Source organism: Lathamus discolor, chromosome 6, assembly GCF_037157495.1.
Source record: "Lathamus discolor isolate bLatDis1 chromosome 6, bLatDis1.hap1, whole genome shotgun sequence".
NCBI lineage: Eukaryota > Metazoa > Chordata > Aves > Psittaciformes > Psittacidae > Lathamus > Lathamus discolor.
Genome location: NC_088889.1, coordinates 15,936,970 through 15,951,293, shown reverse-complemented (window position 1 = coordinate 15,951,293; position 14,324 = coordinate 15,936,970). Strand labels below are relative to the sequence as shown.

The 14,324-nt window shown below is 51.9% G+C and overlaps 1 protein-coding gene across 3 annotated transcripts; it reads right to left on the bottom strand.

Annotated features, from left to right (window-relative positions):
- Window positions 1-823: 823 nt before the first annotated feature.
- LGALS3 (galectin 3) lies at window positions 824-5,434 on the bottom strand. Of its 3 annotated transcripts, XM_065683882.1 has the most exons (7): window positions 5,356-5,424; window positions 3,261-3,314; window positions 3,123-3,145; window positions 2,506-2,817; window positions 2,208-2,296; window positions 1,777-1,945; window positions 824-1,090 (listed from the first exon to the last, which is right to left on the bottom strand). In XM_065683882.1, the coding sequence occupies exons 3-7, from the start codon at window positions 3,138-3,140 to the stop codon at window positions 935-937; spliced, it is 744 nt and encodes a 247-aa protein (XP_065539954.1). In that variant the 5' UTR covers window positions 3,141-3,145; window positions 3,261-3,314; window positions 5,356-5,424; the 3' UTR covers window positions 824-934. The 3 variants fall into 3 exon arrangements, with proteins under 3 accessions (XP_065539954.1, XP_065539955.1, XP_065539953.1); XM_065683883.1 differs by lacking the exon at window positions 3,261-3,314 and having other exon boundaries at window positions 5,356-5,434; XM_065683881.1 differs by lacking the exon at window positions 5,356-5,424 and having other exon boundaries at window positions 3,261-5,110.
- Window positions 5,435-14,324: the final 8,890 nt, after the last annotated feature.

Below are 14,324 nucleotides of genomic sequence, written 5' to 3'. Positions count from 1 at the left end.
AGAAGATGGGTTTGAAGATTGCTGCCTGAGCTCACAGGTTCAGCAGCAGAACACCACAGGCTACTTTCCTGAGTATTCTCCATGCAAATCACTGAATCATAGAAGAGTTAGTGTTCGAAAGGACCTTATATCCAGTTCCAACCCCCCTGCCATGGCCAGGGGCACCACATACTGAACCATGTTGCCCATGACTGTGTCCAACCTGGCCTTGAACACTGCCAGGGGTGGAGTATTCACAACTTCCCTGTGCAACCCATTCCAGTGCCTCACCACCCTTACAGTAAAGAACTTCTTCCTTATATCCAGTCTAAACTTCCCCTGTTTAAGTTTGAACCTGTTACACCTTGTCCTGTCACTACAGTCCCTAATGAATAATCCACCTCCAGCATCCCTGTAGCCCCCCTTCAGATGCTGGAAGGTTGCTATGAGGTCTCCACGCAGCCTTCTCCAGGCTGAACAGCCCCAACTTCCTCAGCCTATCTTCATACGGGAGGTGCTCCAGTCCCCTGATCATCCTCGTGGCCCTCCTCTGGACTTGTTCCAGCAGTTCCATGTCCTTTTTGTGTTGAGGACACCAGAACTGCACACAATACTCCAGGTGAGGTCTCACAAGAGCAGAGTAGAGGGGCAGGATCACCTTCAACCTGCTGGTCACGCTCCTCTTGATGCAGCCCAGGATACAGGGCAGCAAATCAAGTGGTTCTGAGCCGTCATCCTCTGCCAAAGTGATGGGCTGTGTCTACAGCAAGAATTCAGATACTTCCACCTTTGAACCCAGCTTGCTGAAAGATACTTTGCCTTTTGACACCTTACCAAACACAAATTTTACTTGTGAAAGTATGTTTTATTACCTCAGATTATTCATGTAAGAAGGCACTTTTGGTTACAGCCATATTAAAAGCATCAAGTTTGCATTAAAACTGCACCACCGCAGTTATATCATGGTTGGCGTGACGCTGGTGAGAGTGATGTCTCCAGCAATGCAGAGTTTGGTGATCTCATTCAGCCTCTTCTCACGGAAGCTGTACTGCAGCAAGTGAGCATCATTGACTGCTACCTTGAAGTGATCTGCCTCGCAGAGGATCTGGAGCTGAAATAAAACCCGCATATCAGCCAAAAGATAACCATTGGATTTGTTTTAAGGCACAGGCTTGAGCAGGCTGGCACTGCCTAATGGCTGCTGCTTCTAGCTGAGTCCAGCCCAGGATGAGCTGGTGCGGCAATCTGTAGCTGCAAACACCACTGGTGACCTTTGCCTTCCCCAAAGCCCTGCCGTGCTCTTCCTCCTCCATGGTTTAGCCCTGAGTTTGTCTCCTCGTGACTATAACTGTGTCCAGTTAAACCCAGGACAAACTGCTTTCAATAAGTGGTTCTCCACACAGTGAGAGCTGCATTCGCACCAAATCTGAACCTATTCTGCAGGAGGGAAAAGCTCACAAAGAGAGCTTGGGTGCTGTCAGGGAAAATGCCTTACAGACCGACAGCAGTATAAATAATGAGGCTCTAATAATAAACAGGAATAACGGAAGTGGGGAGAAGTTATACCCAGGGCACCTGGACCTGCAGGAGGGGTTAGAAGTGGCAGTGCCATAGAGCCCACTGTGCTGGACAGCCAGTGAACACCGGGCGACTGCCCTAAAGGCACCTCTGAGAGCTGATGCAAAAGCATCAAGGTCCTTAGCCACAAGTGTTATTACAGAGCCCTGACCAAATTCCCCAGCGCCTGATGCAGGTGCTGTTGAGACACAGAGACCCAGCTGGGGATGTTTCTGTCACCTTGAAGGGTTTTCCAGCTTCAAATGGAAACCTTGGAGCTGTCCTCTCCTCTTTTCCCCAGTGATTGTGGAACATCGAATTGCAGACGATGACTTTCCTGTGGTCTTCATTGAAGCGGGGATTGAAGTGGAAGGCAATGTCATTCCCTTTCTTGAAATCCAGTGAAAACCTGCAAAGACAGTAACAGGTTCGCTGCTTTTTTCTACAAAAGCCCTGGGCTTGACAGAAATGGCAGCAAAAAGGCAGGAAAAAACCCCACAGACCCTTTTGGGCAGTAACAGGACATTTACGTATTTATTGTGTGTAATATTTGATCTTACACCAGGTGGGTGTGATTCAGGAATGGAAAGCAAATTCCAGCTGCTGCGTTCCATCTGGCAGCGCCCCACAGAACCCTCCCCCTGCCTTTGGTGCTTGACAGCCCTTGGTACCTGCTTGGACTGGGGTTGACGGACCCTGTGATGGTTATGAGCATCCGAGGGCTGAGTCCCGCCTGCAGGAACAGCTCAAAGGGGACTGTCTGGGAGACAAGGGAGATGGCTGTTAGCAGAAAACGTGTTAAAAGCCAAAAGCTTGGCACAGGCTGGCTCGTGGTGTGACAATCCCATGAGACAGTGGCCACCCATACCACCTCCCTGGGACAGCCAGCCCCACATCCCTCCTATGGACAAACAAAACTCACTCAGCAGCAAAGATGCAGAAACCCTTGTAAAACAATGGAGCTGTTACCATTGGAGGAGCCGGTCCGCCGTGTGGATGAGGGGGCCCAAATCCAGGGCCACTGAGTGGTTGTCCTGGGGCAGGGTACGGCCCTGGTCCTGGTCCATGTCCTGGTGGTCCTCTGGGATATGGCCCTGGTCCTCCAGGATAGGGCCCTGGTCCTCCAGGATAGGGTCCTGGTGCTCCAGGATAGAGTCCTGGAGGGTGGGGGTAGGCTGGGACCCCTCCGGGAGGCGGTGGCTGGTTCCCCCAGGAGGGCCAGCCTTGGGGCTGGGAAGCAGAGGGGTTCGGGTTGTTGCCGGTGGACAAGGCATCAGCTAACTGTGGACAGAGGGGAGAGGAGGAGCGACAGGGGGGTGATGTGAGTCCTGGGGTCAGGTTGAGCCCTCCAGCACCCATCTCTCATAGCCTACAGCATGCACCAGTGGTGAGAGCTCAACCACTGCCCAGCAGCTGGCTGGGGTGAGTGCCTGGGCACGGGTTTCCAGGAAACACCAATGTAACAGGGGTGGATTTGGGGGCTGGCAGGTTAACAAAGACACGTCCCCACCCCAGCCAAAGGTCCCCGCTGCAAGGCGAGGCAACACTCAGAGCCCCCGCGTTGTTTTAAAGAATTCCATACTTACAGAGAAACCGTCTGACATGGCTCCTGAAACAAAAAGACAAAGCCATTTTTAACGTGCATCACCTGAAAACAGATTTTAGTGAAGAGCTACAGTTCTCCGCAGCAACCGGCTGGAACATGGCCAGTCCCCATCACGCACCTGCCAGGCAGAACCGATGGCTCCAGCACCACGGAACAAACCCTCCTGTGATCTCTGCAGGAGAAACGGTCACCACCATGAGCAGCCGAACGGCCCCAGGGGTGAATCCGGCGCGAACACCCTCTGGATGAACTGGGCTGCTGGGGGTTGTGGGTGCCGTCGGTGGCCTTACAGCGCTCACCAGCACCTGACCCCCTGAGCTGCACTGAGGGCAGGCAAGGCCCTGCCAACCAGGCCCCTTCTGAGAGGTGACAGCAGCAGGCGGGGGACGCGGCCACCTCCCTGCCCTGGCTGCGGGCTCCCTGCGCAGGGCTCTGGGTGGCACACGCAGGCTCCGTGCAAGGGAAGGTGACGACGCTCTGCCCCCGACACAGCACGTGAAGGAGCAGAGCGGCTTGGTGCGATGAGTAACGTGGTATCAGTGCCCACCATGTCATGGGAGCAGCTCTGACCCGTGCACCCACAGCCGGCATTATCCACTTCCCCATTCCCCACAGCATCGTCCCAGAAAGGGCTTCAGTTAAAGCCTAAACAAAAATCCCCGTGGGGGCCACAACGGCTGCATGGGGGTACAAACTCAGCACGGCACACCGGGGAACACGCAGACACCCCATGACACGCAGGATGGAGGCTCCCAGCAGGCTTGGAAAGGCACAAGAAGTGTGCAGGTCCCCTTTCTCCCCCGTGTGCCCCAGAGGGACACACGTGCCACCCACCGCTCCGGACCGGTGCGTAAAAGCCGCTTTACAAGTTGTATGAGCTCAGGCCGAGCCGCTCCACTGCACCAGGGCTGGACCATGCCTGCCCGCTGGATTCCTCCCGTCAAAGAGAGCATTCATGGAGGAAGAAGGAAGAGGGAGGGAAAAAACCCGGAGAGGCAGAAACCGGGAGAGAAAAGGAAAATTCCAAACCGAAAACAGAAGGAAAATTCTCTCTGAAAGAAGCATCCAGATGCAGGAAGGTGGCAGCAAGTCAGGAGTGACAGAGCCCCAGGGTTTCACAAGCAACAGCCAACCCCTCTCCCTGGCCAAACCTTCACACTCCTGAGCCCACAGGGGTTTCCAGCTGGCCTTCAAGCAGCGTCTGTTTGAACTGTGTGAACACCCCGTATCTCTCAAAGCTACTATTTGCCTTCTGGGGTTTTCTGTAAGCCCTTGAGCTTGCCATCTGTGCACAGGGCAAAGCCGAGGGTGCGCACAGAGCTCCTGCAGGCTCCCCGGGACTGGGTCCGGCCGAGCCACGGCTATGCAGCCGTGTAATAAGGCTGCGGACAGGGGTCCTCCCCTGCCTGCTCTCCCTTGCTCTCCCCGCAATACCTCAAGCAGAAGCAATTTTGTTCCCGTACCCACATTTCCTATGGCTTCGGCCCCATGCAATAAGCAATTCGCCTGGCAGGAGGCTCCTGTCTCTGCACCAGGACCAGCGTTCCCAGTTTGATGTTTGTCACTGAGGATTTGAGAGCCCTCTGCCCCCAGACAGCAGGGCCGAGCTCGGGGCCCGGGGAGCCACCCTCGTCCCCCGCTGTCACTGCTGCGCTGCAGCTCCGCAGTGCTCACCACCGGGCTCTTGTGAGCACAGGACGGCAGCACCTCAAAGGTGCATTTCCAGCAGCATTTGGGCTGCTGTCCATGCCACTTGGTGTCCCCACGGCAGCTCAGCTGCAAGGAACGCCCCAGCACAGACGCCTACAACGCCCCGCAGGTATTTCCTGTGTTCACTCAAAGTGTGAAGAACACCTCTTTGGGGCAGGAACACAAGATTTCTTCCCATCGGTGCTATTTCTGCAGTGACTTCCTGGGTGTCTTCAGCCCCCCGTGCACCAGTGCTGCCCCCGCACGTGTTGTGCGGTACAGACAGGGCGCCCCACGAGCTCCAACCACCCTTACAGTACCATAACGGCCCGCAGTCACCCCCAGCACCCCCAAACCCACCAAGCGCTTCCGACGCTGCCGCTACCCGCGGAGCCCCGGCGCGTCCCAGCTCCCGCTGCCCCGCACCGGGCGGCTTAGCGCAGCCCCAGCGCTTTCCCTGCCAGCTCACCCGCGGGCCCCCCGCCCCTTCCCCGCGGGCCCCGTGCGCGGAGCCCCCCGCTCACCGTGCGGCACCGCCGGCTGCCCCGCTCGATCGCACCGGGCGGCGGGACCCGCCCGCTCGGGGCGGGCACGGGGCGGGCAGCGGGCGCGGCCGCTCCCCCGGGGCAGGGCCCGCGGCTCGGGGGCAGCGGAGCGATCCCTGCGCGGCGCCGGGCCAGGGGCTGGAGCTTCGCCCTGTCCGCGCCCCCAGTGGGTGCCCGCTCGCACCGCGGAGCTCTCCCGGTCCCTGCCCTGGCAGAGCCAGCGCCTGCCGCAAGTCGCAGCACCCGTGGGGCTTGCGGGATCATCCAGCCCCAGAGGCTGCCACGGGCAGGGACACCTTCCACCAGGCCAGGCTGCTCCAAGCCCCGTCCAGCCTGGCCTTGAGCGCTGCCAGGGATGGGGCAGCCACAGCTTCTCTGGGCACCCTGTGTCAGGGCCTCAGCACCCTCACAGGGAAGAGCTTCCTTATATCTAATCTAAATCTCCCCTGTCTGTTTAAAGCCATTCCCCTTGTCCTGTCCCTGCAGGCCTCTGTCAAAAGCCCCTCTCCAGCTTTGTTGTAACCCCTTTAGGCACTGAAAGCTTCTCTAAGGTCTCCCTGGAGCCTTCTCTTCTCCAGGCTGAACAACCCCAGCTCTCTCGGCCTGCCTCCATAGCAGAGATGCTCCAGCCCTCTGAGCACCTTCATGCCCTCCTCTGAGCTCACTAAAGCAGCTCCATTGTCCTTGTGTCCCCGGAGCTGGATGCAGCACTGCGGGGGGGGGGGGGGGCTCACAGCGTTACTGAAGCTTAGTAAACCACAGATTTCCTTCTAAATTTTGGGTGGTTTTGCTTCTCTCCAGGGACTACCAAGAAATAAAAAGCTGGAGAAGCTTTGGCTTTCACCCGAGCAGCAAGGCCGGCAGAGGGGCAGCGCTGGAAACCTGCCAGCGGCAGCTGTAATTTCAGCAGGCGCAGTTTTACAGCCGATTGAGGGTAAATCATCTCCTGCTTGCTCAACGGGCTTCACAACTCAAAGCACTAGAAAAGAAAAAGGCTTGTTGAGAGGCTGATCTGCTGCGAGGTGTTGCTGTCAGAACAGAACCGAACAGGACTACTTCAGTTGTAAGGGACTTACAGTGATCATCTTGTCCAACTGCGTGACCAATGTGGGGCTGACCAAAGGCTGTTAAGTGACGCTTCCTTTAATTGGTGCCATTAAATGCGTAGAAAGTGCTTCTTCAAGGCTGCAGCTAAACTAAATGCCCTTGCTGATACAAAAAAAAAGGCAAAAATCTCTTGAGTTTGCTTTAAAGGAATTTTAGTGAACTTCTTATGGTTCATCTCTTCTTACCTTGAAAGAGGGCAGCCTGCTCTCTACTGGGGCACCGGCCTGGATTTTCACACCCCGCAGTTCCCTATAACACTTGTCACAGGGATTCAGACACACTGAAGCTTGTCAGATGCTGATGAGAGATGCCAGGGATGCCCAAGGGAGTGCGGTGCTCCACCTGGGGAGATGTTTAACCAGGGAGCGCTGCTTCACTTGCCTGCCACAGCGAGCAGACCTCACCATAGTAAACGGATCCAGTGACACCTCTGGGAATGTTTTAGGGCAAAGGGACCTGGAGAGGACTGGAGCCAGTAACGCCAAAGGATCCCTGAGGCACTGCATGAGCATCTGGAGCTTCCTGAGCCTGTAACTCAGGCACAAGGAGGCGGCTGCCCATCAGAACAACCCTTCAAGTCCTTGCTCCAGCATCTTTCTGAGAATATATTAACCAAGAGGTACACATGTGCAGAGCACATGTTCATAAAGTTGAGTAAAGGGACACACACAAAGCAGGTCTCTGTGACTTCTGCCTTCCCGGATACCCAGGTAAGGCTGTATTAACTCCCTAGTGCACTGCTTTTCCCCTTCCACCCTAAGACATCCCACCCCTCCTCCTCCAGATGTCTTTGGTAAGAGATATTTTCCTGAAAAACCTGTATTGCTATTTTCAGGGTTTCACTTGAAGGCTCCAAACATTTACCAAAAGGCTTCCCCGTTTTTTTCCATTTCCAACGCCATAAGCCTCAGGCTTCCAGTTATGCAACGGATACACAGCGTTGAAAAAATGTTTGACCAAAAGTGAAAACATGACTCAATATTTGAGCTAATTTCTGCACTTGAATAAGCCAAGCAGCAGCAAGGATGAGGAGTGAGGCTGAACGGGGCTTGGAGCAACCAGGTCTAATGGAAGGTGTCCCTGCCTATGGCACTGGGGTTGGAACTGGATGAACTTTAAGGTCCTTTCCAACCCAAACCACTGTTTATGATTCAACATTCATGGGGCGGGTGCCAAGAGCCCTTCGCATGCAGAGCTATGAAACATCCACGTTCTGCTCTGCTCCCCACCGCCTGAGTCATCCCACTGTGACTCACACGGTCGGACACGGAGGTGTGGCGGCTGTGGTTTGTAAGCTTGGGATAGTGAAGGCAGAGCGGCTGGATTCAGTGCCGGAGCAGTAGGCAAGGGAGGCAGCGCATGGATGTGCTGGCTCTGTAGGAGACCTAAGGCCCAGAGATGGTGCCTCTCCCTTGCAGTGTTGTAGTGCCTTGCCACGCACAGCCTTGCAAACCAGGGCTGGCTGCTTGCCAGCAGTGGATGGAAAAACAGTCATTTCTCAAAAATCAGCATATCCTTGGGGTCTGGAACATTTTTTAAGCACTCATAAGGAAGTATCCTGTTTGCTTTAGAGACTCTAAACAGAAAACGAAACCCTGCTTGGCACCACGTACAACTGAAGCTCTGAACTGCCGACCCAAGAGGTGGGAGAGACAGAGGAGCCAGGCAGGCGGCTCAGTCATTGGGTCACACCGTTTCTCTCTGACACGAGCTTCACTGTGGACAGACACGTTCTCTTTACGCAGTACAATTTCCCTATTTTAAATGCCCACCATTAATCTGATAGCACACAAGAGCCAAGTGATATTTAATGGTGCGCTGGTTTTAGCAGGGATGGAGTTAATTTTCTTCGCAGCAGATAGTACGGGGCTATGTTTTGGATTTGTGCTGGAAACAGTGTTGATAACAGAGGGATGTTTTCCTTACTGCCGAGCAGTGCTTACACAGAGTCAAGGCCTTTTCTGCCGCTCTGCAAGGTCTCAGTCTGAAGAAGAGAAGGCTCTGGGGAGACCTTCAAGTAGCCTTCCAATATCTACAAGGGGGAGGCTGCAAGAAAGCTGGAGAGGGATCCAGCAGTGAGGCCGGAGCTGAGCATTAGCTCATTTCCACAAGGGGCTCAAGGTCCCTTCAGGACTGGGAGTAACTCACCCACCAGCTCTGGGCTCCCCAGACACGCAGGCACCATTTCACTGTACAGTACCATCCATTATTAAACATTTTCCTCTAGCGACAACCTTTGACAGGTTGCTCAGCAATAGCTTCAAAGTGCCACCATCTATCGAGTGCTGTTTATTGAAGGGCTTGCCCGCCATAATGTCGCAGTAATGTTTACCACTGGGTTAATTATACTCTGGTAGGTTAAAAGAAGCCATTTAAGCCAAAGAACTTTATATATAAATGAAAGTTTGCAATTACAGCTGAGGAGTTACCAACCCTTTGCTTGGCCCCAGTACCCTTTACTTTATGCTTATATCAGGAATTAACATCATCTTCCATTCTTGTGGCCACCAAGGCTCCCAGAAGCAAAAGACCCCACTCCAATGTGCAACCTCTCTCTGTAAAGTTAAATAACTTCAAAGTGGTAATTTCAAACTGCTTAATGGAAACTGATAAACAGAAAGCTGCTTCTGTCTTGTCTTTTTCATGATAAATTAAAGGGAAGGAAACTAATCTAGAGGGCAAGAAGCTCAATGGCTGAAGAGACCCATTTCCCTTTACAAAGCAGAACAATGCACAGCAGTGTGATTTTATCAGTCTCACGAGCTCTGTGGCCTGACTTGTGCATGGGGTTGGCAGCAGCCATCACATGCAACGTTTGGGCTGCAGATTTATCACCGAGGCCGTGCTTGGTGTAGTCCTGAGGTGCTACATTCAACCACCATCTCTCCTTCCTCTCCATGCAGCCTCCTAGGCTGGGCAATGGGAGCTGTGACGACATCATCTCCTTTCTCAGACACAGGCATGTGTCTCCCCTAGCACTAGTGAAAAAGTCAATGCAGAGGAAGGTTGAGAACTTCAGTAACCCAAGTTTGATGGTAAAGACAGCAAAAGCAGCAGATACAGAGCGCTGATGCAGCATCATCCCCGCTGCTCACATATACCTTCACATATAGGACCAAGTGTGGACTTGCTCTCTTTCCCCTGCACCAGCTCCCTTTTATTCTTTATTATAAAGCACAAAGCAGAAGTCCCACCTTTGCAGCTTCCTTCTCCCAGAAAACAGGGTACCAGTGCAAAATTCCAGCTCATTCAGTTCCCTCTTGCTTTGGCAGTGCCAGGAGAACAAGAAGTCCACCCTAGAAAGCTTCACACAGCTTCTAGCACTGATGCTGTAGATGAGCAAACCCACACCACGGTTTGAAGCTTTCCTATTATTAAAGATGAATAAATGTGACTCACTTTACACTCGATGCGCTGACCTGAGCATTAAGGTGCTTTCCAAGACTTAAGCGGGTCTTGTGGCAGTTTGTGTCAATGGATCGACAAAAGTCCTCAAGCCCCCCCACCTCAAACTTCGTGCTAATTCCCTTCTCAGCTGCACCAAGCTCCACGGCACGTTGCCCATAGACCCTTAGAGAAGCTTTTGCATCTTAACAGTATGAAATAACTGGATGAGGAATCCCTACATTGATCCCAACTGCCTGTGCAGATGTGTTTAACAGCCCCCATGGTTTGCTGCTACCAAAAAAGGCGAAGTCCTGGCGCTTTTCAACTCATTCAACCTTGCAGACAAAAAATCCAGCCTAAAAAGACAAAAGGAATAGCACTGTGCTGCAGGAGGGGGTTCAATCTGTTCAAGCCTACCCCCACCAAAGGCAGTGTGTGCCGCTGCTGTTCCCGTCTCTTTGCCATGGGAAAGATGCTCAATAAGGAAAGTAAAAGCCCTATGTGATATTGCACTCAGCACACAGAGGTGGAAGGAAAACGTGAAGGCCAAAGGAAGGTGGGACAATCCTAGCTGACCCAAGGCAGCTGCGATATCAACCACTCCTAAGAGCGTTTTTTTATTGCAACAGCAATCATAGCATCATTTACGTTGGAGAGGACCTTAAAGATCACAGAGTCCAACTGTGATAGGTGGCTTTTGCCATAGCTCAGGAAACCAGAAGAGATGGGAGAGAGAAGAGCTTTGTCCCTGGCAGGTCAGCAACTTTTCCTTCTTTGCCACACTGCATTTGATGCCAGATTTTTGCAGAGCACAGAAATTCATTCTCCTACGAGACCTCACATGGAACAGGGCCCAGATTTAAATCTCATGTACAGCGTGTTTCTGTTCTTCCTGTAGCAGCCAAACCTAACACAGTGTAATACAAGTCTGTGCAAAGATGTGGGTTACAGCAGCATCACGCAAACAGCACTGCAAGCGGCTAAACTGCTGGTGGTTTTCCCTGGTTTTTATCAAGTTCAATGCTAAAAATAATGGGTAGCAGATACAGCCTTCCGGGCCAGGAGGATTTGCCGAGGCAGGAGGGCTGAGAGCAGCAGCGCTGCCCTCTGCTGATGGCAGCAGGATGGTGATGGGCCGCGACCAGCTCAGCCAGCTGAAAACCAGAGGGGCCACATCTTGCTCTGCCTTCACACAGCAGCCATGAGCTCATTTTTCCAGCATGTTTCTTCTCTGAACCACTCGGAGTGGTTTTTGCTCAGTGTCACTCCACAGGCTCTCCTTTCAGAAACTACTGACTCTGACAGCCAGCACACACCAGCGGCAGAGTATCAAGATGTCTTCATCCCACTCTCCTCAGTGCTTCTCAGGCCAGACCTAGAAAACTGTGTTCAGCTTTGGGCCCCATTGCAGAAAAAAGATGTGGGCAGGACGCCGAGGGTCCAGAGAAGGGCCACAAAGATGAATGTGACCATGGGAGGAAAGGCTGAGAGAGCTGGTCTTGTTCAGCCTGGAGAAAAGGCAGCTCACGCGAGCTCTGATCACCGTGTTGCGGTATTTAAAGGGTGGATATAAAGAAAGCAGAGACTCCCTTTTGATAAGGAGGCCCAAGGAAAAGATGAGGGGTGATGGGCACAAGTTAGGCCTGGAGAGAGTCCAACTGAACACAAGAGGGAAGTTTTTCACAAGAAAATCAACCACTGGAATAATCTCCCTGCGGAAGTGATGGATTCCCCAACCCTGGACTCCTAAGGACTCGGCTGGGCAGGGTGGTGGGCCATCTAGTCTAGGTAATGCTTTACCTAGAAAGGTTGGACCAGATGGTCCTTGAGCTCCCTTCCAACCTGGTGTTCTATGATTCTGCGATCAAGGAGGAAAATGGCAGATCTACTTGATGCCATCGTCCCCATCCTCCAGGTTACGTGGTGCTGCTCATGCTCAGCTTTCCAAGCAGGAAAATAAGGCCAGTGTCCAGGTTGAAATGCAAACAGACGTTGAAGCGCCTGTGTTAAAAAGCTTTCAAGATAACCAGCTCTGGGTCCTTGAAGAGCACTGAGGAACTCCAGCTTTATGCAGCCCAACACACAGTGAGAACGAGCACCAGGGTATTAAAGCATTAAATCTTCCCACTTCTGATCAAACTTAAAGTAGGATATTCCACCACCTTCTCTGTGCTGGAGGGTGTTGCCCTGCAACTGAAGGGAATAGAGAGAAAATAGAAAGCACAATATTCAGAACTCCTTTGGACAATTTCTATCACAGAAAGCACTATATATAAAGTGCTTTGCAAATTATCATGCAAATGAGGCACGTTCTTGTGAAAAGGCATCATAATACAGTTTTGCTTTTCGTTATCCTTTAACAGCTTAATAAAATGGAGCATCCTGACCAGGGAAGATCACCCCTTGTTAGCACATACTGGGTTCCCACCAGAAGTCATAGATCCACCGCAGAGTGTAGATCTCATCTGTGCTATTTGCCCCCTTCAGAACTTGTTTCAAGAATGGATAAATTCCATGTTTGCTTTTAGTCAGACACAGAACGGTGCCAATTTCCTTAAGAGTCACAGGGTGGTTCTGGTGGGCAGGGACATCAGGAAGTTCCTCATCCCCACTTGCAGCAAGGCCAGCTCCAAGACCAACCATGCTGCTCAGGGCTTTATCCAGGCCGGCCTTCAAAGCCCCCAAGGACAGAGGCTGCACAACCTCCCTGTGCAGCCTGCTCCAATGATCTCCTGTCCTCCCTGTGATAAAGCTTCCCCTTGTTGATGTTATGACTCTCTCGCTTTTAAACTCACAGCATCATCCAGTTTTGAAGCAATACAAGCTGGTATTTGCTTTAAAACACGATCTTCACCACCAGCAGAAATTTTCCACTTTAAACTCGAGCTATGAATTATGCCCCCCCCATTTCACACCAAGGATGACAGCTCCAGGCTTAACATCCCTCAGAAACAGCTACTAACAGGATAAAGCGCTGCAGAGTACCTGACTTGCACCCACCTGCCCACAAGATCCAACCATTACTAATTTCAGTAACTCATCCTCTCTAGGATCCCTCAGAGGAACAGCTTCTGCAGAGCATGAAATTAAGTGCTTAGGGTGAACATGTGTTCCAGCTCCTCTTCTGGATGAAGATTTTCCCACTGACAGTCTAGTGCAAACATCTCCCCACCAGGGTCATGATCCCACTTAACGCTGCTCTCTGGCTGAGCTTTCTGCTCTGCCTCATGCAGCAGAACACTTTGTACACGGGGTTGTATCAGGGAAGTTACCTGGTTTAAAGGTAACTGGCGTCATGGCAGAGGGAAGGGATAGGGAGATGTATATTAAGCCACCATTACTGCCAAGGGAAACAGATCTGGTGATTGACAGCACAGCTTGATGCAAGAGTTTATGGGGCAAGTGCTCCAAGAATTGCCTCCCCTAATCACCAGAAGAATCTGCAAGAACAGGTGAGATCCTGTATAGACAACAGAACTAGGACCTGAAATTAAACCCAACAGCATGCCACTGCCTTCTCAGCACAGCTCTTCCCCTCTGAGTGCCACGACAAAGTGGGAAAGAGGGCAGAAACAGCTATTATTTCATCTCTCTGTCTCTCAATTTAACAAGGAGGGTGCGCTTGGAAAGCAATAGTACAGAACTGAAGCGTTTGCACTATTACCTTGACCATCCCTTTTTATTTCTGTAGGTCGGATTTTTAACTTAACCGTAACTTATGAACTGCTGCACAGGGGATGCAAATTCCCCATTCTTCTGCCTTCACTGTCATCAACCTGAACCATCAGCAGATCTCTGGAACCAAAAGTACCCACCATGGTGCAAACTGCTTTTCATGCTGTTTCCCAGATAGCCGAGAGATCCTGCAGGCAACAGTGACCAACAAGAACTTACCTTGCTGTTACAGCTTAACAGGTGTCTGCACAAAAGCACATTTTTGGTTTGAGTTAGCTCAAATTCCTCCGAATTGTGAGAGTAGAAGAAAACCTAAATTCAGTCCTCCCACAACTACCCTGAAAATGCTATTTGGGAAAACTGAGCCAATACAAAGTACACCAACATCATGTATAACTAGCCATTATCCCTCTTCAGACCATGACCTTTCCTACTGCAACCTCTGCCCATGCACAAGTGGCACATTTCCAGGCATTGGTCTCTTCCAGGTGGAGCCCGGACAGAGAGTGCAGAGCTCACTCCTCTCAAGGTCGCACATACCAACATCCATCCACCAAGCTCGTCTGGATCCCAGCACATGTCCTTCTCCAAACATCCCACAGGGAAACACATTTTGTTGTGTTGCGCAGCGACAGTAACTCTTGCAGCATGTACTAGCTGATTAGAAGCTTATATTACAAGTTGAAACTTGCACTTCTTGATTTGCCAGATGACACTTAACACTATGATGTGTCTGGTGGATAACAGCTGTTGGAAGCATATGGAATTTCATTCTAATC